This window comes from Talpa occidentalis, unplaced genomic scaffold (genome assembly GCF_014898055.3).
Source record: "Talpa occidentalis isolate TD23 unplaced genomic scaffold, MPIMG_talOcc4v2.1 talOcc4.7, whole genome shotgun sequence".
In the NCBI taxonomy this organism is placed as follows: Eukaryota; Metazoa; Chordata; class Mammalia; order Eulipotyphla; family Talpidae; genus Talpa; species Talpa occidentalis.
Genome location: NW_023605083.1, coordinates 88,674,204 through 88,700,253, shown reverse-complemented (window position 1 = coordinate 88,700,253; position 26,050 = coordinate 88,674,204). Strand labels below are relative to the sequence as shown.

The following is a 26,050-nucleotide window of genomic DNA, read 5'->3' as shown; positions in this document are numbered from 1 at the left end:
TAACATGCCCTCGCAAAGGACAAAGAGAGCTGTTTGCCGTCAAAGCAAGTCCGAGAACCAAGAGATAAAAGATCAAAAGCAACCCCAAAGCAGGGCTTGAAAGTGAGAGCAATAAGATGGATAATAATCATACCAAGTGCATTTATCATTCTGCAGAAGCTGATGATCAGCGATGGCGTAAAAGCAAGAGGAGGAGAAAAAGAGGAATTAAGTTGGCCATCTCAACAGGCAGAATCAATTCCTCGGAATGAGTTGGTTGCCTGGCACCAGTCCGAGAAACCCAATCCAGAGATGGTTCTGTGGGCTTGCTAAGTGTCCCACCCAGACTGACCAACTGAATCAGCATTTTCAGTCTGCCATCTTATTGCCTGGAGTCATATAGACCTGGCTTGGCAGAAAACAAAATCGTCTCTCACCCTGGTCTCCTCCAGTTACAGAGTGCTGACCACTGCAGCCGGGAAAGCTGAGAACTTTTCGTCATCTAACACATTTGCGAAATTCATTGGCTTTAACAAACTGTTCCCCAAACACCTGGCCGGTACATTCTCCTCTATCCAGTATGTGCTATATCATATTCAGAAAGTGCTTATAAGCTCTCACTTGCCTTGAATAATATCCATCAGCTGTCAGAAAAGCTAAAACCCATCTTGGCTCTGGCAAAATACTCACTTCAGGGAAATGCACAAGCCAATTTAGTCAGACTTAATAAGTTTTAACAAAACCCAGGTGAAGGAATCTATCTGGAAAAGCAGAATCTTACAAGCAACTACGAGAAATCCTTCTTCTTGGGAGGGGGTGCGGGGGAGAGGTGTAATCCCTGGTACCACACATGGCAGAAGTCGACTTGAAATAGGACCTCAAAAATGGGACCGTTCATGGAACCCTGATCTACGATGGTGGTTTCCAAACATCTTGAGCTTCTGTGATCTCCTTGCATTCCCCCCCCCACCCCACCCCATGTCTTGGAACCCTCAAGCTTCATCCTAGAGGCAATCAAGTTTAAAACCCATTAAATCTTAGGAACCTTCATTTTCCCCCTCCCCAAAGATCAGACAAGAACATTGTAGAACCTATTTTTAAAACATCTAGTCTGTTATTATTCTGAATATGAGGCATGAGGGAAACTATTCCTCAAGTTTAAGGGAAATTGTTCCTAATGCTAGCTGGATCTGCTCTGTTTTATGTACAAAGGTGCAAGGCCACATGAGAGTTCAGGAGTGCTCCATTTAACATATGCCAAGCATTCAGAGCATATAGGCATGCTTTTTATAGAGCCCTTGCGTTCCCAAACTGGCTTTAGATTTGAAACCCTAAGCCTCAGTGAGAAAAAAAGACCAGGTGCTGTGCCTTTGCTAATAATAGGACTCACCTTCCTGAGGCTCCAAGCGATGAGAGAGCCAGAAAGAGAATGTGTCCCACTGTGGGTGAATCCAAAGGATTGAGCAAGGCAGCAGCCTCACCAAGCCAGATGTGTTCATCCACCTGGCAAGCTCTGTCGTGTTCTCCCCGATACCGCCAAAGACACCTGGCCCCCCATACACACATGCACTCTATGAAGGCACACAGGTGCTGATGTTTAGAGTGCACTGAAGACACCTAATAGCCCCTTAAAGGGAAGTTCTACAAGTTCGTGGCTAAAATCCAACCCAATTAGAAAATGGTTCTTGAATAAGAATAAGCTAAGGGTGGTGGTGACTTGACAGACTCTAAAGAACTTCTATTAAAATCCTACCACCCAAACAGCTGTGGAAATAAACCAGCTCTTCTTGATGGGCTTCCTCCATAGTGGGGCCGCCCCAGAACCCACCTTCATGGGCCACTGTTCTTCACAGACCCCTCGGTCACCATCCAGGGGACTTTCTGTTCATGCTCTTTGGACAATATGGACATGGGCGACTGGTGGGCAAGTTCAGAGGGCACGAATGTGATTTTCAACTTTCTGGGCTGAAAATTTGGTTACAGAAACAGTTAAGGGGAAATTTAAGTAGATTTTCATTTGAAAAGGGTCCAAAATCTCTTATTCACAGGTTCTGAATCTCCCAAACAGAAATAACGGACCCCAAGGGAAGTTCGACACATCTTTTTATGTACAAACCGTCAATGATACAGATGGAGTTATTTTTTTATAAATATCTGCAGCAAATCCCCTAAAAAAGTGAATAAAACCTAGCTCTCAGCACAAAGGGCCTGTCCATCCCCAAAAGTGTCAACTTCCCAAGAACCTATTCTTAGTCAGATACTTGTGGGGCCCCCTGGGAAGGACAGGAGGCTTGCTTGCTCCAGGGCCCAGGCCAGAGCCTTCCCGTCTCCCCAGGGGGCCGAGGTGACTTGAAGGTCATCTGCTGCCTAGGACCTGGGAGTGATTAAACTATTTCTTCCCAAGACTTCGGTCTTCTTTGTCAAGCTGCTGATTAAGCAGTCTCTCTATTTCCTGGCAGTGGCCCAGAGGGAGGGAGGAAAGGAACCTACAATAGTGTGAGGAAGTAAAAAACTCTGGGTATTTTGATAAAAAACACTTGGTGATCAACATAACCCTGTAAAGCCAAGGTATCAAATTCACCAGAGGGAAGATTGTTATTGAACATTCCGGAAACTACAGACAAGTACTTTTTTTTTTTTTTAGGAAGATAATTACTTAGCACCAGTTTCTCTCTCTGTTTCTCTCTCTCTGTCTGGTAATTCTTCACTTTCCGTCCACCCCTGGGCTGTGACGGGAGCTGTCAGGCACTGCTCAGCGTACTTGTAATCAGGGCCACAGCCCTGGGGACGGAGCCGTCACACATCACAGAACAAACAGCGCTCCACACCAAAATGCAAGTCTTCTGGGGGTCGTCCTGACTCCAGACACAAGTGGCCCGAGGCATCCTCCCGGGGCTGCTGTTTGGCTCTCCAGGCCAGAGGGCCTTCATTCAAAGCGACGCAGGTGGTTGTACAGAGACTGGACGTAAGTGAAGACGCACATGGGGTCTGGCTTGCGGCCCATCACCATCATGTCCTCCACCTCGATGAGGCGCTCGCAGTTGGCCAGGTTCCTGAAACACAGAGGCATCCCTCAGAGGGCGGTCCACAGCCAACCAGCCCTTGGGCACATCATCGCAGCCCCCAGGACAGAATTCAGCCCGGACCTGGAGGGTCCCAAGTGCCTCCAGGAATTCAGAGTCCCTGGCCTAATGCAGTATTTCCCAAACCCCCCTCTCCAGGAGCCTTCTAAATGAGGTCAGGAGGCAGAGTTCCCACACTTGCCTAAACTACCCAACTTACAATGCCTTGCAACTCCCACTGTTTCCCCACAGGCAGAATTGAGGCCCAGACCCCTCCAAAGGTCATTTAGGGACTTGTCAGCCTTGGGTTCCCAGGAAGTTCATGCGGATCTCACCATGAATGCACCTCCAATCTGCTCTCATCTGTCGTTTTATTTCTGAATCATCTCTGTTTGCTGTTGGAATAACTGATTGTTTTTACTGGAGCTCAACACACTTATATAACTCATTTTGACTTCATAGACTAACTTTATTTCAGCTTTATGCAAAATTAAATTTTACTTTAAAAGTTCACTAATTCCACTAAAATTTTAATCATATTAATTTAGTCATATTTTATTATTTTTTTAAGATTTTTTTTTTTTAAATTTATACAAGCACTGGGTACAGTCAGAAGCGCGGAAGGGCGAGAGCCAGAGCGGGGAGCAGAACAGGCAGAAGGACCGAAGCACACTGCTGAGGGGAGCAGCGGGCGGCAGGAGAGGTCTGCGCGCCATGTGGGACCCTCCTCCGGTGGCCGGGGAGCAGCCGGGGATCGAACCGGTGCTGCAGAGGCTGTGGGCAGCTTCGCAACCCAGCGCTCAACTGCTGCACCACCAGGGAGGCCCTTTAGTCATATTTTATAAATAAAAATGTGATTTAATATAAAATTCAATTTCACTAAAAATTCAGTATTTAGTGGACCTCCCTAGTGGGGCAGGGGTTAAAGACAGCACTTTAAGCTATAGCCAGCCACTGCAGCATGAGTTCAATCCCCAGCCAGCCAGGGAGCTACCCACATATGGTGCAGCAGACCTCTCCTGCCTCGCTCGCTGCTCCCCTCAGCAGTGTATTTCAGTTGATCCTCCTGTTCTGCTCCCCACTCTGGTAAATCCTCTCACCGCCCCCCCACACCTCTGGCTTACACCCCAGTTCTTGTATGCACAAATAAATTATCTTTAAAAAAATTCAGCATCTACTGGCAGTATACAGAAAATCAAGATGAACTATAAAAATAAATGTAAAATGAATAAACTAAAAATCAAACTTGTCCATATGCCTCCTAAAACTGTTTTTAAGCTTTCTTTGCCATGATCCATAGTTTGAGGTTTGTTAATCATGATTCAGCACACACACACATAGATGTGGAAATAAAGCTACACAAAATTGGGTCTCCCCTGGTGGCGCAGCAGTTGAGCACTGGGCTACGAAGCTGCCCGCAGCCTCTGCTGCGCAGGTTCGATCCCCGGCCGCCGGCGAGGGTCCCTCATGACGTGACAGACCCCTCCTGCCATGCCCGCTGCTCCCCTCAGCAAAGTATTTCGTCAGTCTGCCTGTTCTGTTCCCTCTTCTGGCTCTGGTGGATCCTCTCACCCTCCCGCACTTCTGACTGTACCCAGTGCTTATGTAAATAAATAAATAAATCTTTAAACAAACAAACAAAAGAAAAAGCTACACAAAATTACTGGCCTTTTCTACTTCCAATATTTTGCTATTTCATTTTTTTTCTATCATCATCTCATTCCCCTTTCCTAGCTTTTTTGAAAATGCTGGTCATGAACCACTGAACTGATCTATCTACTAAAGAATCACAACTCAAAGTTTTTAAAAACTGTCTTTTAAAAACTTCATCTCGTGTCAGGCCTCCCTGTGGCACAAGGGTTTAAGCACAGCACTGTGAAGCTATCAGCAGCCTCTGCAGCATGAGTTCAATCCCAGCCAGGGAGCTACCCACATGGCACAGCAGACCTCTCCTGTCTCGCCTGCTGCTCCCCTCAGCAGTGTATTTCAGTCAGTCTACCTGTTCTGTTCCCCACTCTGTCTCTGCTGAATCCTCTCACCACCCCACACCTCTGGCCTATACCCCAGTTCTTGTATGCATAAATAAATCTTTAAAAAAAAAAATCATCTCATATCCACTCCCTACCCCGCAAGGCCTGTGCCTCACACTCTGGGAAACTCAGGTTGGACTTTGGCCTGCTGGTGTGGAGAGCGTGGAGAGCAGGCCTCTGGCTGAGCTGGGCAGCAGGCCGTCCTTCTGCTGTTCACAGGGGAAGTGGGTGGGCCTGGGTCTCAGGGTCTGGGGGTCTCGTGGAGGTGGGGAGATGAGTATCCTGGGCTACCACACATCACACCACCTATCCCAGTGCTGAGTCTTAAAATAAAACATTGGTCTCAGAATAGCACCAGAAGCTTCCCCAGGGTATTGGACGTGGCTGTCCTGACATCAACAGGCAGAACCAAAAGGGTGAGAATGATTACATTTGGGACAATCCACAACATCGTTTCTTCAATAGCCATGGTCGTTCCCGGAGTTCCCCGTCTTTCCACACATGGACAAGTACTCGATTATTGGGTTTCATGTCACATTCCAGCTCCAGCCTTTCTATGACTTTGGGCAAAATACTTTTTCCTGGCCTCAGTTTCCCGATCTGGAAATACAGTCACCTTTCAAGGTGGCATGAGAACTCATGAGCTAATCCCCATGAGCCAGATGGAACAGTCTGGCATATAATAGGAGCTCAAGAAATGTCAAGTGTCTGTTTTGGTTTTATTATCATGCCTCACTTGAAAAAGCAAAGTGGATCAACCGGGAAGAGAGGCCGGGTTCCAACCCTGGCCCTGCTGATCACTTCACCTTTCAGTGCAATTTCTTGAACAGAAAAACAGACTCCCGCCTTTGCTCCCTCTCTGGGCGGGGTGGGGGGGGGAGGTTATGTGCCTTACACCCCAGAGCTCGGGAGCCAGCCTGCATGAATCACACAGCACTTTCTACCAGTTCCCAATGTGCCAAATACAAAGACTGAAACATGTACAGGGAACCCAAACCTGTCCTGTGGGGCCGGCTGGAGGCCAGAAGCCCCATCAAGAACCAAATGTCAAGGCGAATTGGAGACCTCGGTCTCATATCCTATCTCTGCCTCCCCCTTGGGTTGGAGCAGGGAGCCAGTAAGAGAGTCCAATGGCTTCGTGGGGGTGGCAAGTGGATTTGGCCCAAAGAAAGGGCACCCTCACTCCACAGGACAGGGCAGGGCTTGAATGAGGCAAGAGGTGCTCTGAAGAGGGTAGGCATGCAAAGATGCCTACTGGGTGGTCAAGAATTATAAATCTGAGTTCCATAGAGAAGAACCAGGGCCCTGAGTTCACCTTCCTGAGCTGTCACTTAAACTGGTGCACTCCTCCTCTCACCTGCAGCACCTGAGTGCACCTTCCCTCCCTGCCTCCCTCACCCCCAGAGCTCTGAAGAGACAATCCCAGAGCTCTGCTATCACCCTGACAGTGTGGGTGATTGTTGCCCCATCGAATGAGGGTGGCACCAGAACCTTGAACATCAGCCTTGGAGAAGAACTGCATTATTACCCTCCACACACCCCCAACAGAAGCACCAACCATCTGTGAGGGACCTGTCTAGGCTTTCTTACCTCCAGGGAGGAGGACCAACCTAATTTCCTCCAGGACAGTTCAATCCCTCTGCAGATGGCTCTGGCCGTGAGAGTTTTCCCTTATGTTTATCTATTGGTCCCACAAGGCCATCCTCAGTTTCATTTATTTCCCCACAAAAGAGCACTTCCCATGTTGGAAGAGAACTGTCATATTCATGACTTTCTCTGGAACAACCTCTGGTTCCTTCCTTCATTTCCTCCCCACCCCCACCCCAAGGGGTATCTGGGACCCTCCCCTCTGAGCTGGTTCTAGTTTTTTTGGAGCTCTCCTCACAGAGAACACCCAGAATTGCTGGCATCTCCAGGTGATATCCAATCTGTGCAGGGAGAGCAGGCCCACCCCTCCTTCATGCCAGAGGTTGGTTTACCCTCCGATTATGAGGTCTCTGCTCAGCACAGGCAGCAAGTCCTTGCAGTCAGGAGAGGAGGGAAGGCCTTAGGCTGGCAGGAAGAGCTGGGCAAGGTATTGGCTTCCCCAGCAAACAACCAGGGGACAAGGTCACAGCCACCTGCTCCCCAGCCCACCCCGCTGCAACAGGAACGACAAGATTCCCAGAAGCTGCAGACACAGGTTAAACACGACTCAGGAGATAGGCTATGAGAAAAGAAAAGTGACGATCGGCATTGACTTTTATAAAAACATTTGTCTCAAAATACTAGAGGCCCCAAATGCCTTCTGAATTAAAAAAAGAGAAAAAAAAAAAACAAAAAAACTTGCCTTTGTAGCAATGACACAAACAACATGATTTAGTACAAAGGAAAAAGGACGAATACTTCAGATGCCAGCACACAGCAAAGAGCGGGGTTAATGTTCACTTCCTACCATTTCAAACAGCTTCACCTTGCCTGGGGTTAAAAGCGTTCAGAGGGTTTTCTCCTACTCCTGTCTATTGTGCTCTTGGTGTTCAAGGGGTTATTTTTATTTTTTTAAGCCTTCTCTAAATGTAGCCTGGGATGCCAGGGCTCCGACTGCAGCCTCCTGTCTGGTTTTAGACAGAGACACATGGGCACTACAAATAGCCTGGAAGCCCCTTCTGCTCGGGTAACCCGAGAGCAGGGCACATTCCCCGCAGGGCAAGTGGGAGCCGCGGCCGCACGTCCAGCTCTAGCCTGCACTGCGCCGAGAGCAGAAAAGGGTGCAGGGGTCGGGTCCCTGCCATAAAAGGGGCTGGCCCTCTGCCGTCCAAGCCCTGAACACCTGTCCCACAAGGGGAGATCACTTTGCTGTCAACACCACATCCCTCATGCGGATTAGGCCTCAGGGAATCTTTGGGACCATAAATTATTGAGGGGAGGGGCAGCACAAACCACTTTCACGCCACAGGTTCCTGGGGCACATTTGTGCTCTTTAGGCCCTTGCTCCTAGAAGGGTCTGAAAGTGTTTACTTCCTCAGGAGAAGTGGACCTGATGCTGGAGGGCCCAGTGCCCTCCCTTCCCTTCCAAAGAGTGTACCCCTGCTTCTCCCACCCCACATTGCCTCAGCATCCACCCCACCCCCACAAAAACCTGCCTTTGTTGGCTTGTCCTTCCACTTGCGTGGCTCTTGATGGCTTCCACGGCCCTGGTGTCTGCTTGGCTTTTGCAAGGAATGGTGGCCAGAATGGTCCCCAGAATCCTCAAGCAGGTATCCCTGAGCTTTCTTCCCAGCTTTTCTAACCAGCCGAGTCTCCAAGAAGCTGGACACTCCAAGCTACTATCCTCCCATGAGGCCTTGGGCAGGCAGCTCAAACTCCCCGTTTCTCTCCACCACCTACCTTCCCCTATTCCAGCTGGCCCCCCACATAGGCCTACTATTGGTACCCCCTTCCCACCCCTAAAGTCAGCAGAAAAGAGCAGAACTCGTCTCAGGTGCCAGCAGACCGTCGGCCCCTCCCCAGCCGCAGTAGGCACAGGCCAGAGGGAGGCAGGGCCAAGATTTTCACCAGGCTGCTTGCTTTAGGAGGAGGGAGACAAAACCTGGAAGAGCCTCCATCACTCCCCTTAACCACCCCGCCCCCAAGGCTGGGAATAGAAGAAACATCTGTTTGGAGTCTGAAGGCTACGTGAGCTCAAACCCTGTGGAGAAACACAGGCCATGAATTGCCCTGCCCCGCTGCCAAGGAAAGCCACGTTCCCTTCGAGCAGGAGTGCATGGCCACCACCCCGTGGGGCCTCCTGCTCCCGGCCACTGCCCGGCCTGGCCCAGGGCTAAGGGAGATCGAGGTAGCCAGGGCATGAGCTGGCACAGTGTGGCCCAATGGACTTGATGGGGAACTCTGTAGCCAAATGTGGCCCTGCCGGCTGGGATGGGTCTAGGGGTACCCACGTCAGAGCCCTGGCACTGCAGACTCTGACAGTCTGATTTCTGACAGTCTCCATATCTAGGCTTCAAGCAGCTGGACCTCCTCCTGGTGGGCGCCCCTCCCCAACACCATGCCGTTACACTTGGCTCTACTTCACCATCGTCTGGATCCAGTTGCATAACACACTCCATCCAGAGCTGTTTCTGCAATTAGGATGACAGCTAATCCCAAGCAGCCAAGAAAGAGAAGGCTTTTAAAGTATACAAGGAGTTCTTATGACCCCAAAGGGGGCCGAGAGACTGAGCACGTCATCCAAGACAACACAATGGGGACAATATCGAGATTCCAGGAACTCAGGCCAGGGAGCTCAGAGCCAGGGTCTCGATTCTGCCCCCTGGGCGAGGCAGCTGCTCTAGAGATGGGTGGCTGCCTGAGCTCAAGGCAAGGCCTACAATACCAAGTGTGGGTCTTGTAAATTGCCAACTCCCCCTCCTTCCCACACCAGGCTGGGCTGGGTACCAGGGGCTGGGACGGGGCTGGGAGGTGAGGTGGGAATGGAGTGAGGAGGGCAGGCGAAGCCTGAGGTGAGGGCTCTTTCAACACAGCAAGCACAGGAGAGCATCCCCCTGGACAGGGGTGAGGGGATACAGACTAGAACACTCATGGTCAATCACATCCTGATTGGTCACAGAGGCTGACATCACAGGGACAGAGCAGACTGGGCAGGACAGAATGGTAAATATTCCTGCAGGGAACTCAGCTTTGAGGAGGCCTTCCTTTCCTCAGACCTCCCTCCCCTAAATTCCATGAAGCTCAGCATCAAGCTCAACACCCTCATCAGTGCCTGGGCCTCTAGCTGGGGGCTGCAATGTACAAAAGCAATGGCTCCCCACCCTGTGCCTTCCTACTGGGTTCAGCCAACAAGAAGCCCCAGTGACAGGGCAGGAGGAGAGTGAGGGCAGAGTATTTATTCCCCAGCTTCCTCCCTGCCAGGTCACTGTGAACTGGTAGGATCCACTGCCCAAAAACTGCTCTCATCAGCCAGGTCTCTCCATGCAGCCAGTCTTCCTGTGAGCAAACTCAGGAAGGTCAGTACCTTCCTATCAATGCCAGAGCACTGTTTAGGGGGGCAGAATCTACTTAGGGTTTTTTACATGTCCTCCAGGGAGGTATTATTCAGTGTCCTGCCGATCATCAGCTATAGTCATTTTCAACACCCTGTCTGTGGCTAGTCTCCAAGGTGACCACCAGAATCGGGGCACTCAGCAGAGGACAGATAAACCAGGAAGAGCCACTGTCAACCACCAGTGACCAGGGGCAATCCCCCCAGACAGGCCTCCCTCTCTCCAAATGTACAAGAGGCAGATAGACTGATGGCCTCAGGGTCCCTGGGTTCTGCAGACGGCAGCTCCAATCCTGTCTGCCCCATGCTCCACTGGGCAGAGGTCGGGCTAGGGTACAAGGCCAGGGCTGGCAGCCAACAGGACCAGCATACTCACTCCGCCATGGTAAAGGCCAGTTCGAAGTTCTTCTGCCTCTGTGTGGGGCTCAGGGTACTGTAGTCAAAGGCGTCGGGAAAGAAGGAGTGGACCAGCGCACAGAAGGCCATGCCATCACTCCAGCTGGATGAGAAGTTTTGCAGGTCCACGTGCTGCAAGCAAGGTGAGGTTCAAGACAAGGGCAGTGTGGGGGCTGCTGTGCCCCCTCCAAGTCCACTCCACAAGCAGATACTCCAAGCCCCACCCCAAAGCCCACCATCCATCCAGTTCAGCAACAAACTGTAGCTGCCAGGCCTCCCCAGTCAGGCACACAAGACCTGCTCGTCCACATATGGGATTCCTAAGTGCATGCAGTGGACACTCAGGGACCCGCTGGGAAGGCACAATTTCTCTAGCTCCTACCTCATGCCCCGCCCCCAGTGCTTGCCTTGGCCAGGGGAACAAGGAGAGAGGGCAATGTTCGGTCAAGCTTCTGACGGGGGTCCCAGGGCCACGGCAGGCCCCTGGCTCACCTGGTAGCCAAGCGTCTTGTTGCGGCACCACTCGAGCAGGATCTGCTTGATGCTGCTGGCGCTGGCCACGCCAAAGCTCTGTGACCGCTTCAGCTTCGCCCGGGTCTCGCCCTTCCCCCTGTGGACAGAGGCAGGCCTGCTGTGGGGGCTGGGGGCTGCCCTGCACTGCCATGTCCTCTGAGAGGCAGGGTGTCCCCAGCCTTTCTCACACCATCTGAAAGAGGCCCCCCTTGTGTTTACCCTGTGGAGCTCTTCTATCAGCATATGGCCTCCCCTCGCTACCCCATAGGCCAGCTACACAGCCTCCCACCCCAGATGGTATCTGGCAGGACAAACCCCCTTCCCTCCAGGTCCCCTGTGTATGTCCCACACCAGGAAGCAGGGCTCACTGGGCAATCCTGGGACAGAGGAGCTGAGCCAACCTTTGTGGAACACCCTCCCCACTTCCCTTCCCCCACCCCTTCTTCAGAGACTCCCTCTGAGCCCACCTCCCCTACAGGCTCTTTCCCAGCCTGGATAGCTAGCTTTCCTAGCTCCTCCAGGTCCCAAGGACACTCTAACAGACAGGACTAATTTTTCTGGGTCACTGACAACACTTCCAGGGTCTCCTCCCTGACGAGAGTCAAGAAGCGGGCCTGGGGTCATCCTCATCATCATAGGCATTGACAGGAGGGCTGGTGATACGTGCAGAGGCAGATCCCATCCCTGAGGGAGGGGGAACGAGGCTCTGATAGTGGGCTGGGGGCATTCCAGTGTCTCCTCCCAGCTCCTGCCACGAATCCCAACGTCTCCCCAGTCACACCCAGAAAGCCAAGGAGCTATAATCCAGAACTCAGGGTGAGGCAGGCTGGGCCCCTCCGGGAATGGAGAGGCAAGGGCTTCTCAGCAGGCCTTGCCTGGCCCCTTGCCCTGCCCCCCAGCTTACAATGTGGCCCAGCTCTGACCTTGTGGCTCAACCCAGGGGTCAAATCTTGGGGAAGGTCCCTGAGGGGCAAGATGGGGTCAGCTTTGCCACGCCCACCTGACCCCAGTCTGGGACTGGGCTGTTCTGGAGTGAGCATTCGTACTTGCCAGCTGTATCCTGCTCCCACTTCTCAAACAACGCCTTCCGGGCCTGTGCCCCAGAGGTGCGAGGCAGCGTCTGAGACCTCACCAGCTCCCGGCGGCGCTCCCCCGGGCGATGGGCCTGAGTCATGGCTGGCGGCTGCGGTGAAGGGGGAGACTGGGGTGGCGTCACCATAGGTGGGCTGAGGGGAGAACCACAGAGTCAGGAACACAGATTCAGCCATCTCAGCTCTCGGAGGCCCCAGGGACCCCTCCCCACCGAATGTGGAAAGAGGCAGACAGAAATGAAGGGCCAGTTGCTCTAGTCCCTAACCGGTTGGGCGGGTTTTCTGAACCAAGCTGAGGTCTGAAGGAGGCCTAGCCAACAGACCCAAGCTGGGAGGGAGGTGTCAGTGCTGCCAAGACCTTCTCCTTGGGCAAGAGGATGCCTAGAACCAGCCCACCAGGACCCCCACTAGATATGACCCCCTTTGTCTCCCCCCTGGAAAAGTTTGCCAGAAAGTCACAATTCTTTTTATTATTAAAAGAAAAAAAGAGCCAAACCCCATGCCATCCCACCCCTTGACCATCCCACCCCCACCATTCCCTTGACCTGGGGAAGCACAGGAACACCACAGGCCAGGAGGCAGCCTGGAACACAACCTACAGCCTCTCCGGGCAAGGCATCAGTCCACAGGCAGGAGGCAACAGTTCTGAAGGACCCCAGCCAGCCAGGATGCATGAAGAGGAAGCCAGGAAACCCTCCTACCCTTCTTCTTCCATTGGAAACTGAGTCACCACCCCCCTCCCCCAACAAAATCTTTGACAGATTTACTTGGACAGTTTCATAGAGAAACCAGACTACAGTCATATTTTTCCAAATCGAAATTTCCACCAAGACCCACTGCCTCATTTCCCCTGCTCCAACCCCAACCAGCAACTCTGCTGCCTCATTTTTTAGAGGCACCCAAACAAGGAAGGTGCCTCACACTGGGGTCAGCATAGGGAGCTCCCTGCAGGTGACCTGGGCAGCCTATGTCCAAGGCGAAGCACACCCACCAGGAACACAGTGCTGACTCACCTGTCGTTGCCCCTGCCTGCCACCACTGCTCCGTAGCCAGAGCCCGAAAACGATCGTGGGAGAGACACATTCTTCTCTGCAGGACAAAAGAAAAGAGAAATAACAAAGCCTGGGCCCAGTGAGGGCCAGCCACTGCCCGCCTGCCTTCCTCTGACTGGGGCCTGCCCTGTTCACACAGCATCACTTTGAACGGCAGGCCCCAGGGTAAGCTCAGCCAATAGTTGAGAAGGAAGGAAGACAGGGACATAGAGGGTTCCTGCAGGGCCCAGGCAAACAAACACTTTGTTTCCCAAACTTATTTTGGAAGCCCATCGAGCCCCATCCCAGGACATACCACTGAGGCCTGACCACAGGCCCAAAGACAGTCACAGGGGGACAGCGGGAGAGGCCATACAGGGCAAGAGACTACCTCCAACCACAGCCTTGACCTACAGTAGCCACCTGCTTATGTCCATGAGCTCCATTTGATAGTGCAGATGGGCTAGGGATTGGGGTGCAGTGACAGATATTGGTAGGGTTGTGGCTTGGTTCCACGTTTTCTGAGACTCTTGCCAGCCCCCTCAGCCCTCCTCCCCTCCCACCTCCAGGTAGGGTCTGCCCCCCGGCCATGCTTTCCTGTTCCTACCACTGGGACTAGGAGTCCAGGGTGTGGTGGCCTCACTGGGGCTCAGGCCGAGGAAGGCAGCAGATGTGGGCGATAGAACTGCAGCTGAGGTCTCCCCAGAGAATCTCTCTGAAACTCGTGTGACAGCTGTGACCGGCTGGTGAGGCAGCCGCAAGGAGAGGCTCACGGGGCGAGGCTTGGGGAGGTCTGGTGCCGAGAAGGTTTGGGTGACCTCAGGGAGTCCGTCATCTGGACCTGGAACATGTGACCAGGGGGGATGGGGAGAGGAGTCAGCCATGCATCCACAGGAGACTCAGCTCCCCCGGGGGGCTCCAGCTCCCTGAACCTTCCTCACACCCCTTCCAGGAAGGCCTCCCTGACCACTCCAGCCTCCTTGGCCTCCCCCTCCTGGGGAGCTCTCACTGCTCAAACTGGAGTTGACATCTGCTCTAACCTTCCCTCCCGGCCAGCTCAGTAAATACTAGTTGGCTTATCAGTCTACTCTAAGCTGTTCAGTACTCAGACAGCTCCTCAGGCTCTGCTTGCATTCCTCCAGAAATGGGGGAGCTCACCACTTTCAGAGATCTCCCATTTTCCTGTGTTGAAAAGTTCTACTTCACACTAAATGAGGCTGCTTTCTTGGCAGCCTCTCTACTTGTTGGGGTTCAGGCCCAAGCCCCCCTCCTAGCCAAAGGATGGCCTGGCCCAGGTACCCTGACCCCCAAATCTACCCATCCATCCCTCTTCTGCTGTCGGCCCCTACCTGTCCCAGGCTGGTGCCCGTTCTCAACGACGCACAAGTTGGAGTTCCTTCTCCCCTCCGGCTCAAGGGCTTCATCGTGATGCTCCACGCTCTACAGGGACACCAGCCCACACAGCCCAGTCAGCCAGGGAAGCGGCCCCGCACAAAACCCCTCCCCAGCGCCCCTCTGGGTTTTTCCAGCAGGGAAAACCACACGCACTTTTGAAAATAAGAGCCCCCGGGGGGATCATGGTAGACCAAGGTCTCACAGCCAGTGGACCCAGCCCCAGATGCTGAGCCCCCAGGACCCTGGAAGCAAACACCTCCCCTGGGCTCACCCCACAACCCAAAACCACTCGGTGCAAAGGTCAGACTTAGGGTTTGAAGGAGTGTTGGAAGTGGTGCCACCCCTCCCCCAGGCCTGATCAGATGGCGCAGGAGGGAAGGGCAAGCCTGGCCCTATTCATCCCAGCTGGGCATGCCAGCATGGCCGCCTACGTGGATGCAGCCAAATCCCAGAGCCACGGGTCCTTGCAGACAGTGCTGGGCTTTGGTGCCCCTAGGCTGAAGCTTTTTCATTGGATGCAGGGTCACGAAATTTGTCCAGATGTCCAGAGTGCAATGGCCTGAACAATTTCCTGTGGTTCCTCCACACCCTCCCAACTGCAGCAGATGGGGGGAGGGGCAGAGAGCGTGCCAAGAGACATCAGGGAGGCCTGGCTTCCTGGCTGAGCCACCAGCCAGTGTGTGCCATGGATCAGGTCTCTCCAGACCTCACTTCCTTGTTTGAGAAACAGAAGCCGGTTACCCAAATGCCAGTGGAGCATCTACCAAGCACCATGCCCTTCTAGGCATGCCCTCCTTGCTCTACCCTCCCAGGTGAAGTGCTTTCAGCCCAATTTTACAGATGTGACGCAAGGGCTCAGAGAGGGCATGTGCCTGTCCAAGATTCCACAGTGAGACAGCAGCCCTGCCCCTCACAGTGAGGCAGGTAAGAAGGCTCCATCTGTAAGGCTGGAGAGGTCTGCCTGGCAACAGGGGACAGAGGCAGGGTGGCCTGGGAGGTCAGCTGCACCTCCAGGCTCCTGCCTTGTCTACAAGGTTCCCAGAAGATAAAAGTCCACTCCTGGCCCCAGACAGCTCAGCTTCTCTTGCGACCAGTGTAAGAGATGGTCTCCATGCCATGGGGGGTCAGTCTGTGGGTGGAGCCAGAACCCTGAGCAGACCAGACGGTGGCAAGTCAGCATGAGGGTGCGTGCCTAGGACAGACTTCATCCACTGGGTCAGGGAGGGCTGCCCAGAGGCAGGAGTACCTGAGCCAAGGCAAGAGTCAGCCAGGTGGACGAGGAGGGGAGGTCACGCTCAGAAGAGCAAGCAGGAGGCAGAAGTGGACAGATGTGAAGACACAAAGCATTCTGACTCTACATCACTGGGACATGGTGGCCAGAGGCTGGAGAAGTGCCACAGTCCAAGGTGCCAGTCCCAAGAACTTGGACTTGACCTTAGACAAACAGGAGCTGAAGGTTGTCAGTTCTGTGTTTTAAAACATTCTTCAGAAGCCAATGAGAGAGTGGCACGGAAGGGGGAAACCAAGTGGCAGTCACCCCACTAATCCTGAAGAGGGGAGAAGGGTCAGGGGGAAGAAGACAAAGGCAAAGACAAAAGCAAGAAGAACCCAGAACTTTGGGGTGAATGTGTGGGTGAGGAGGGAAGGGGGATGCTATGCCTCTTCCAAGCCCGGGCTTAAAGGAAGGGCAGGGGCGCTGGTGGGAACAACGATGTCAGTTGTGGGCATGAGTGGGAGGTGCACCTGTGGCATCAGGGAGTTGCAGTCAGGAGGTCACTGGATACTGAAGTTTGAAAAAAAAGGACGGAGGAGCAATGGAGAACAAGCAGGACTCGCGCATCCAGAAAACAGCAGAGGAAGAGCTGGCTTGGGGCGGGCAGAGGGTGGGTAGAGGGTGGGATGCGGCACCAGGTTTGAGAGGTAGAAAGAGAAGCAGCAGCGAGAGGGGCAGGGAGAAAACCAGAAGAATGTTGAGAAGGTAGGGGCAGGAGCGTATGGAGAAGGCAGGTGTGTCAGCGGTCCAAAGGTGGCCTCGGGTCGAGGTCAAGAAGGTCAAGATGGGATCTAAAACACATCCATTGGGCTGAGCAAAAAAAGAGGTCACTGGTGCCGATTTAGGAACTGGGGCTCCTCATCAGAGGCAGAGCTGGGGGCCAGATACAGGCTGGGAGGACGCAAGAGAAACAGAGACAACACAGTAAGTTTAGCTATAAGAAGAGAGAGAGGGAGTGGAGTTGGAGGGCTTTTTCCAGGTGGAAGAAGGACGATGTTTACAGGCTTAGAGAAAAGTGAGAGGACTCTCATTAGGGTCGCTGGGGAGGTGAGAGAGCAGAGGTCTCAGGGCCTGAGGAGAGCCTCCCCTGGGAAAGGAGTTGACCCTTCAACTTCTGACTCAGGACAGAGGTGGAGGTATCAGTGCACTGACAACAATGGAGAAGAGTGTGGGGTATCTCCTGGCACCCAAGAGTGAAAGAAAGCACCCCTAGAGCCACATCATGGCTAACCCGAAGCCAACTGGGCAGGGGGAGGAGAAACAGCCAGTCCATCTGAGGCCTCAGCCCCCACCTGTCACAAGGCCCACTCAGCTCTGGGGTCTCCAAGCCCTTCACCCTGCCCCCCCCCCACACCCTAGTCCAACAGGTTCCACTGGTCCAGGCAGGGGCCTGAAGGGACAAATGATGGTGAAACCATTTTTCCAGGAATGTGGGTTTCTATGGGGGGCCCCACAGATGCCTGTTTCTGCATGTTGCAAGCCCCCCACTCCCCCGTAATGCCCTAGGGGACCAAAGGACACAGACAGGAAGTAGGTTCTGGACCAGCCGGATTCTGGCCAAGGGGTCACTGGCAATTCAAGGAGGGGAAAAGAATGGGGCTAACTCACGCTGGGAGGCAGGACTGTAGCTGGGGCCTAGGGCTGAGCCAACTCCCAGGTTCCTCCTCAGGCCGGGGGCTCTTCCCAGAGGCCCCTTCCCCAAGCCTACACTAACTAAAGGCAATAGCAGAGTCAAGGTTTGGGACTTGGGTCCCAGACCCCAACCCAGGCTCTGTGCACAAAGCACTTTGGCCTTCCAGAGGGCAGAGTGGACACCTGAGACTAACCTGTCAGCCTGTCAGAGGAAAAGGAATGAGTCCGGAAAGGATCCCAGCGGGTCCTTCACAGAAAGCAGAGTCTTTAAACCCCAGAGCCAGGCTGGCCTGGAGCAAGCACTTCTCCTGCTCCCTACGTCCACCCGAGGGAGCCTCCAGCACACTCTCTGGTGGACTTCCTTTGGTGGGGGGCAGCCTGCTTTGGCCCCAGAAAAGGGAATCAGAAGGGTCCTCTGGGATAGAAGTCACTAGAGAGCCCTGGGGGCTGAAACTGGTCCTACCAAACTGATTCCAGGTCCCCTGCCTTTGTTTTATAAAGGGGGAGGTTCCCCATGAGGGAACCCAGGCCTAAGAACGTTAGGGGAGCGGCAGAGATGAGGTAAGTCTGACTTCAGGGACTCTCTCACTGGGGAAGTTTTTTAACACTTTGGTAAGGGACAGGAATAATATTTCAGGGGCTCTCAGAGCATCCTGACCCCCTCGGGCTCATGCGTGGACTCGGGCGCTGGTGCCTGTGCCCAGCACAGCCCACATGCAGCCAGAACCCCACATGCAGCCCTCCTGAGAGGGAGTGTTCTCCGCCTCACTCACAGCATGGTTTAAGGGACGCAATTCAAACTCTCCCTAAAGCATTTAACTCCCTTATCGCACAGTGTCTGGGAAAGGAGGCTGATAACGTGGGTCTGGTTTCTTTCATGGCCGGGCCTGGACGTGGCTATTCTGGCAGTCGTTCCTGAGGGACTTTGCTGCCTCAGTCATGGGGTCCTGGTGGCTCCAGCTCAGCCCAGGACACTTCCAGGGGATAACTCTGGACACTTTTGTGAGCCATTGTCCCACTTTTGAGGACTGATGTCACTGTTATAAATCCCAGCCCACTCAGCTCAAGGGACCAAACAGGATCAATTCTCCTTGGATTAGGTCCAGAGAAAGAGAGGTCCAGCTGAGAGGAGATGCCTCCAAAACTTCACAAATGTGCCAAAACTTCAGCAAATGTGCCCAAAGCAGGTCCTGTCTGTTCTAAGGAATCACACCTCCTCCAGGGAGTCCTCCCTGATTACTCCTATCCTACTCCCTTCCCTCTCCTGCCTCCCAGAGCCTCCCTGGCTACTCGCTACCTAGCAAGGTCAAGGACTATGTAGTTGGAAGAGGATTATTTGATCAACCCTTTCTGTGTTGAATTCTGGGAATATGTATATGCTGAGTATGACCACCTCCCACCCCTGTAGTCAGTCCCTAGTTTGAAACAGTAGGAAACACAGGAGTCTCTACTGGTTACAGAGGGGTAGTACAACACAAGCCTTCACAACACCTGACCACAGTCACCACCAGCTCTTGTGCACAGGTGAGACCCTCACACTCTGAACCCCTTGCGACACAGACATGAGAGGCCAGAGGATTGGCAGCACCCAGCTATGACTGACCACTCTTGCTCTGGAACCCTGGCTCCCATTCATAACCAAGTGCCCAGTCACAGGCTGCTGGACACAGCACATGAGCAGACGGCCCCGTCATTGCCAGAAACCAGCTGGGAGCCCATGTCAGTGGTCCGTGGAGGTAGGCTGCAAGAGAAATGAGACCAGCGCTTCTGGAGCCAGGGGGAGAGGGGCTGCCTCAGGCCCAGAGTGCCCCTGCTCCGGGGCTATGAGCCTCTGATGCCCTCCACCCACGGGCTCAGTGCTACTTGCTGTTCCCTCTCTCTACAGCCTTTCTGAAGTTCACAACCTACTCCCCAGCCTTGCCTCCGTCCTCATGCCCCAGCATCCTGCAGCATCCCTGCTGACCCCCAACATCATCTTCCAAAAGGGGCCCTCCCCTTCTGATTTCTGAGAGCGGGCTCTCCCAGGTCTCCTAGCTCCCTGGCAGTTACCCACCTCTGCCCAGGGCTCCAGTTTCACCCTCTCCTCTGCATAACTCCCCTGAAGACCTTACCCTCTCTGGGGCTTCAACCACTAGCCTTCCTTGATGTCTTCCTCCCCTCCTGCCTTGATCACTCTCAGTGTTGCAGATCCAGACTCCACTTGCTCTGGGCCAGCTTTCCCTGATGTCCTACAACCCCTCACGCTCAACATGACCCAAATAGAAGCCTGCATCTCCACCAGATTGTAACCCCCAGCCCCCAGGCAGAGCTCCTCTCTGCGCCTCCCTGCTCACACCCTGACACTCTCACCCGCCACCTGCCCGGGGAGACCTCTCTCCAAACAGCCCCAGCTCAGACACCCTCCCTCCCTTGGCCCATCACATTAAGTTACCTCCAGTCACCCTCCAACTCACCATCCTTGAGGAAACCTGCTGGAGACAAGAGGACCCTGTCCCTCCCCCGCCCAGCTCATTTCTCTCACAACCAAAGGTCTAGATGATCCCTGGTGAAGAAAGACCAAGTCCCATTGGCACAATGCCTGGAGAGAACCCTCACATATATGCGTAGGCAGAAGCATCTGTACGTATGTGCTCAGATACATGTATGACTGAGGTTTTATCTCTTAAAATTTGGGCAGCTGCTTCTATGAGCAAACAAGTAGCAAATGTGTGTTAAAATAAGACCTCAGGAATCACCCATGACACAGTTTATTGGACTGGGATGCGCTCACAGTGGTGATTTTATACCATAGACATGCAGTGTGTCAGGCCCATAGGTCAGAATTAAGTGCATCCTTATTTGTAAACACTTAACACAGAGCACTGGGGCACCAAGGCCTCTGCCACCAGCACATGTTTAAGAACCTCCAGCCCCCTGAGACAAAGCCCAGCACCCAGGAGGCCTTCACAACTGACCCCTCCTGCTCATACCTACCAGGCTCTGTCTGGTCAGTGAGTCCTTTCAGCTTTTCCAATGTTGCTCTCACAGCCATTCACCCCACCCCCATCTGCACCAGTAGTGGCAGCTCAGGGCCTCCAGGACAAAGCCCTTCAGGGCACCCGCTGAGAAGAGCAGGATATCTGCTCTATCTGAGCCATCTCCCACTCTGGCTGGGACCTCCAAGGAGGGACAAGGGCTAATTTGATCACACCCGCCACCCCTCCAAGGCCCCTGAGGTACAGCCAGACCCCACCTCCACAGGAAATCTGAATGTGTGATGAACTGAACCAAGGAGGGGCAGCAGGTGCAAACAACAGACTCAGCCCCTGGAAACCGACCCCAAAGCGCATGCCTGAGCAGGGTGGAAAATCCCACCTAAGGGCCACTGCACACACCATGGTAACATTGGAACTGCCACTCCGGGAGGCCCCAAGTCCAGGAGGGTGACTGGTCCACACCGGCCTGCGCCCCACCCCCATGAGGTGTGGGCCTCTGGCCAGTCACTGACCCCAGTAATCTGAGGCTGCTCAAGTCTGGTTTCCCTTCACGGTAAGGGATTTACCCCTTAAGTTCCAAATGCGGCTGCCAGGCTGCGCCCACTGAGTGCCTCCTCCCCACTCCTATCTACAGGGTCGGGGTTAATCAATAACAGGGGGCCGTCAGGCCTCAGTGAAGTCGCAACCCTGGGGGGCGCTTGAATGAAGGCGGGGGTGGGAGGGAGCGGCTGGGACGGGGACTCCAACATGCTGACAAGGCCCCAAGTGGCATCGAACCCTCAGGGGGCGTACCCCAGCTCTCCAGCTCGAGAGGAGACAGAATTGGGAGGAAACAGGGTCTGGCTCCAAAGAAAAGAGGGGGCCGAAGACAGGTGCCGCGGGCAGGCTGGGACGGTCTCCAGCCCTCTCCAGCTCTAGAGAGGTGGTTCCCAACCCCAGGACCGAATCCTAGGTGAGGGTGGAGGCACCTCCTGCAGCCGAGTAGAGGCGCGCGCGTGCACTGAGTCCCGACTGCCGGCGGCACCAGAGTACTGAGCCGCACTCCTCTGGCGCCCCACTGCTCTGGCGCCCCACTCCTCTGGCGCAAGCGCACTTGCATGCACGCCCGGGCACCGCGCTCCCCGGGCTCACCTGGCTGCGGCCGGACAGCGAGAAGGTGGCGTGGCTGGAGAAGCGTGCGGTGCCCAGACGGGGCGCCCGGTCCGGAGCGCCGGAGGCGGGAGGAGGGCTGGGCGTACCAGGCGTGCCGCCCGCGGGGGACAGCCCGGTTGCCAAGCCCAGTGCCTCCACCTGGCGCGTCAGGCGCTCGAGCTGCGCCTGCAGCCGCTGGTTATCGCGCTGCAGCTCGGTCACCGTGCGCGCCAGAGGGCCTGCCAGGCGTAACGCCTCGGCCACGCGCCGCTCCACGCCGCGCTGCAGCCCCTGCATGTCTTCGTGCAGCGCGCGCACAGCGCCTTCCAGCGCCGCCTCGTAGCGGCCCAGCGCCTCGCGCACGGTGCGCGCCTCCTCGGCGTCGGGGCTCGGTTCCATGGCTGAGCAGGGCGCACAGGTCTGAGAGCGGGCCTAGCGAGGGAGAGAAGCCCAGCTCTGCAGCTCCCCGCCGCGACTGGCCGCCCCAGGCTGGGTTCGCCCGAGGGGCGGCGGGAGGGGAGGGCGGGGGGCGGGGCGGGCCCCGCGAGCCGCGGGACTGGACGCCGCGCGGGGGCGTGGTCTGGGGGGCGGGGCCGGGGCTGACTCCGGGACACCCCCGCTTCGCCCGAGAGGGTGCAGGCTGCGGGCCTTGGAGGCGCCAGGAGAAGAGTTTGCTCAGACTCTCCTCTCTGGGATACCGAGCCAAGAAAAGTGCCGAGTCGAGCCCCCTAGATGCAGAGGGGCGGCGTTAGGCTGGGGGAGGGGCTGCGAGCCCGCCGGGTGGAGGACTCTTAGAGCCCATGGACACTGGTTATGTATTCCCTCCGGCTTCCCACTCGCGGGGCCTGGATTCCACTGGGAATAGAGACTTCCCACTGCGCACCCTGTGTCCCTCGCTGTCCTTTTACAGCATGTGCAACTCTCTTACAAGGTGCACCTGTGGGATCTTTGCCTGGAATTTCTTGCACCTGTTATAAGATCTAAGGAAGAAGGAGACAGATGGGGAAGTCGCCTCCCTGTCACTGAGTTCTGTGCTCTCCCCTCCCAGCGCCACTCTGTGTAGCAAAATTTCTGTACCCTTCCCACCAGTGATCAGTGGGGCCCCCAGTCTCACCAATGGCTCCTGTTTGGGGAGGCAGGAGAGGCTGGGTTCAGAGTAGGTAACCCAGGGTGTACTTAGGACTGTATCTCCAAGTCCTGGGGTGGGTAACTTTAGATCTAATCACCCCCTCCCTCCATCAGGGTCTCAGTAACTGGCCTCTCACTGTAGGCCCAGAGCTACCACTTCCATCCCTCTCCAAGTTCCTTTCATGCCTAAGCCCAGATATCCCACTCTTGCACACACAAAAAAATCCTTCACAAAAGAAGGAAGAATGGAAACAGTTGTTACTTCAAGATATGATGACTGGGCAAAGATACTGTAAGTTTCCCTGTATATTATGAAACTGATTAAAACAGAAATGGGCACGTCCCATCCTTCTTTGTACAAAACAACCTTTCCTGATTCGCCTTCTCCTTCCTGGGCCTGGACTACCTGCAGGAGGCCTGGTGGCTGGGCAGGCACCTATGATTGCAGAAACTGGAGGCCTGAAAGGCGTGTTCCTGTGACATTCAACTTCCAAACACATTTGGAGCCACAGACCTCCTGGGCTGGCCTGCATTGCCCCATAGGAGCTGGATCAACCTAACAGATGCTGAGCACTGATTCCCCCATCCCCACCTCCACCATGGGGACAGGAAGGAACACTGGGTTACCTAATCCAAGGAGCCTTCCAGCAATTATTTCATGAGAAAAATCAAGTGCCAAAAGGCGTTCATGTGCATGGTGGGGGTGGGGGGAGAGGGCAGGGGGTGCGCATGCGTTCTTTTGAATGAGTGAGAGATCCAAATAGCCATCTGGACAGAGGGAGCCAAATCAGTCCCTGCATTCTTTCTCTGAATAGGATCTTTGATGGAGACTGTGAGATGCTGCTGCTGCCGCTGCTGCTGCTTCTCCCGCAAAATAGTTGATAGCCACTACAAGTCTGAGCACCAGAGCCTTGAGTTCAAAGATCAGGTCTCAGACAGAGAAACCCAGTGTTTTCCTTCACAGGACCCAAGGAAGGACCGGATACGGACCCAGCTTGGTCCCTGGGCCCATAACTGTACACCTGGGAATGTGCCTGCACCAGCAGCATAGGTAGAGATGGGAGGGGCAGGGGCCCAGTCTTCTCTCCCATCCTCCAGGAGAAGTAAAACGTGGCCTGCTCTCTGGGGCAGGGGTGAAAGAGGGGTGAAAGAGGCCACAGGTGTACAGATTGACTCTCCAGGGCCCCCACCTTAAGTGGCTTACCTGGTTCCTCCTGATCTTATCAGGGATGCCTGGGAGGGGTTGCTGGGGTAGGGCAGGGCTGGGCTCCACCTAGGATTGCAGTAGGGACTCTGTCAAGGGCAGAGATGGGGCCCGCTGCAGGTTCTGGGAAGGCAGACTGTACAAGAATCAAACTGTCTCCTCTCACTTTAGCAGTCCAGTCACTGAGTCAGAAGCTGCAGAGGCTTCTGACTAAGTGAACAGAATTGAACTAGGAACCCGAGGAAGGAAGGCAGAGAGGTTGAGGGAAGGCAGGAGGGGGAAGGGCAGAATTCTGGGGTGGGGAGGGGGCAGGATGGAAGATGGTGCCACCCGAGAGCTGGCCTCTGGCAGGTGGGGGAGGCTGCTGCTCTGTTCCAGGCCTGGGGGCTCCTTGCAGCATGCCCTCCAGCCTTCCTTCCCCTCCCCCTGCTCAGCTCCTGCCCAGTACCAGGCTGTGAGGGAGGTGAGAGCTGATGAACTCCCTTCACATTCACTAGCCCTGATGTCAGCAAACTAGGAGGACGGCCTCCCACTAGGCCCTGAGGGGCTCTGGCGCCTGCCCTTCCAGCTCCCACTCGCCTGCCCCAACCCCTCTGCGGCCTGCTGATCCCCAGGTCTGCTCTGGTTCAGGCAGCAAGAGGGATATGGGACAAACCTTCCCTAGATCCCCTCTGGGTCAACTCACAGAATTGAATCCTTGCTAGGCCAGGAAAGTTAGAGTCACTGACCTGAGATGGGGGAGCTGAGGCCTTGAGAGGGATGGAGATCCGCCCCAGTCCACAAAGCAAGGCCACAAAAAGAGGACTGAAAAACGGGGCCCAGTCCCCAGATTTAAGATACTTCCTTTTCCTGTGTGCTAGTCTCAAGCATCTCCCAGGGCAACAGACAAACGCAGCTAAATCTGGGCAGCTCTTCCCTGCTCCCCAGCTTGCCTGGGGGCTACACTCCCCTGGAATCATTCCTCAGGGGTCTCCAGTAAAGCTGCCCCACACCCTCTCGCAGAAGCCCCAGAGGATCCCTCACTCTTCCTCCTCTCTCTCCTGATTCCCCTTCTATCTCCCTGCGGAGTCCTCCCCAGCTACCTTCCTGACTCTTCTTTAGTTTATCCCTTTAAAAAAAAATCATTTATTTATGCATACAAGAACTGGGGTGCAGACCAGAGGTGCAGAGGGGGAGGGTGGGGGGGAGGAGAGGACTCACCAGAGACAGAGTGGGGAGCAGAACAGGCAGATCTACTGAAATACACTGCTGAGGGGAGCATCAGATGAGGCAGGAGAGGTCTGCTGCACCATGTGGGTTGCTCCCTGGCCGGGGGATCAAACTCATGCTACAGTGGCTGCCAATAGCTTCATAATGTTGCATCTTTGCATCTCAATCCCTTGTGCCACCAGGGAGGCCCTAGTTTATCCCTTAGCCATAGTGATCCTGAGAGCTCCAAGCAGGGCCAGACCCCTTTCACCCACACACCTTCCTGGGTGGCATCACCCGCTCCTCCTCCCATGCTGATGACTCCCACTCCTCCACTTCAGCCCTGCCCCTCTCCTGAGCCATTCTCCAAATACCCCCAGCTCTGCCCTGGAAGTCCCCTTCCCTGGTTGCCTCAGGTCTGAGGATACACATTGGGCAGAAGGGGTGGAAAAAGATACATGTGGGATGGTTTGGTCCCCCAAAACCTTTGCCCTCCCACCGGCTATGGCTCCTGCTTCCTCTGCACCCCATGTACTTGCATACGCACATTGGACCCCATCTTCAGAGAGCAGCTGTCTGTCTCGGCTGCCCCTCCATCCCCACACCTGGAGGGACAACTGACTTTAGAAAGTGATCGCTGAGCACTGGGTGATGGACCATCTGAGAAAGGAACACTTACTGGTCAGCCAGGGGGACACCTGACTGTTGAATGGGTAGACAACGGGGAGGAAGACAGGAAGGCGGAAAGCATGGCTCCCAAGTGCTGGACTGGGTTTCAGTGGAATGTGAAGGTACTAGTCAGATGTGGGCACTTGCAGATGTGCGCTCAACCCACGTGCCACACACATGTGCAGGCGTGTGTGCAGTTTCCGAGGAGCCTGACTGCCATGTCTCCCCTTTGCACAGCAGGCATGTCCTCACATGTTCATGCAGCCCCATACAGACAGATACACCTCAGAGACATGGGGCGAGGAAGGACACTACACATATACACGTGAGTCTGGC

At 54.7% G+C, this 26,050-nt stretch overlaps 1 protein-coding gene across 1 annotated transcript; it reads right to left on the bottom strand.

The window, feature by feature from the left end:
* Nucleotides 1-1,025: 1,025 nt before the first annotated feature.
* On the bottom strand, nt 1,026-21,986 carry SMTNL2 (smoothelin like 2). The gene is made up of 8 exons (XM_037493445.2): nt 21,526-21,986; nt 14,469-14,559; nt 13,727-13,960; nt 13,102-13,177; nt 12,044-12,223; nt 10,977-11,094; nt 10,465-10,616; nt 1,026-3,032 (listed from the first exon to the last, which is right to left on the bottom strand). Exons 1-8 carry the CDS (start codon nt 21,922-21,924, stop codon nt 2,906-2,908), a joined length of 1,377 nt encoding a protein of 458 aa, XP_037349342.1. The 5' UTR covers nt 21,925-21,986; the 3' UTR covers nt 1,026-2,905.
* Nucleotides 21,987-26,050: the final 4,064 nt, after the last annotated feature.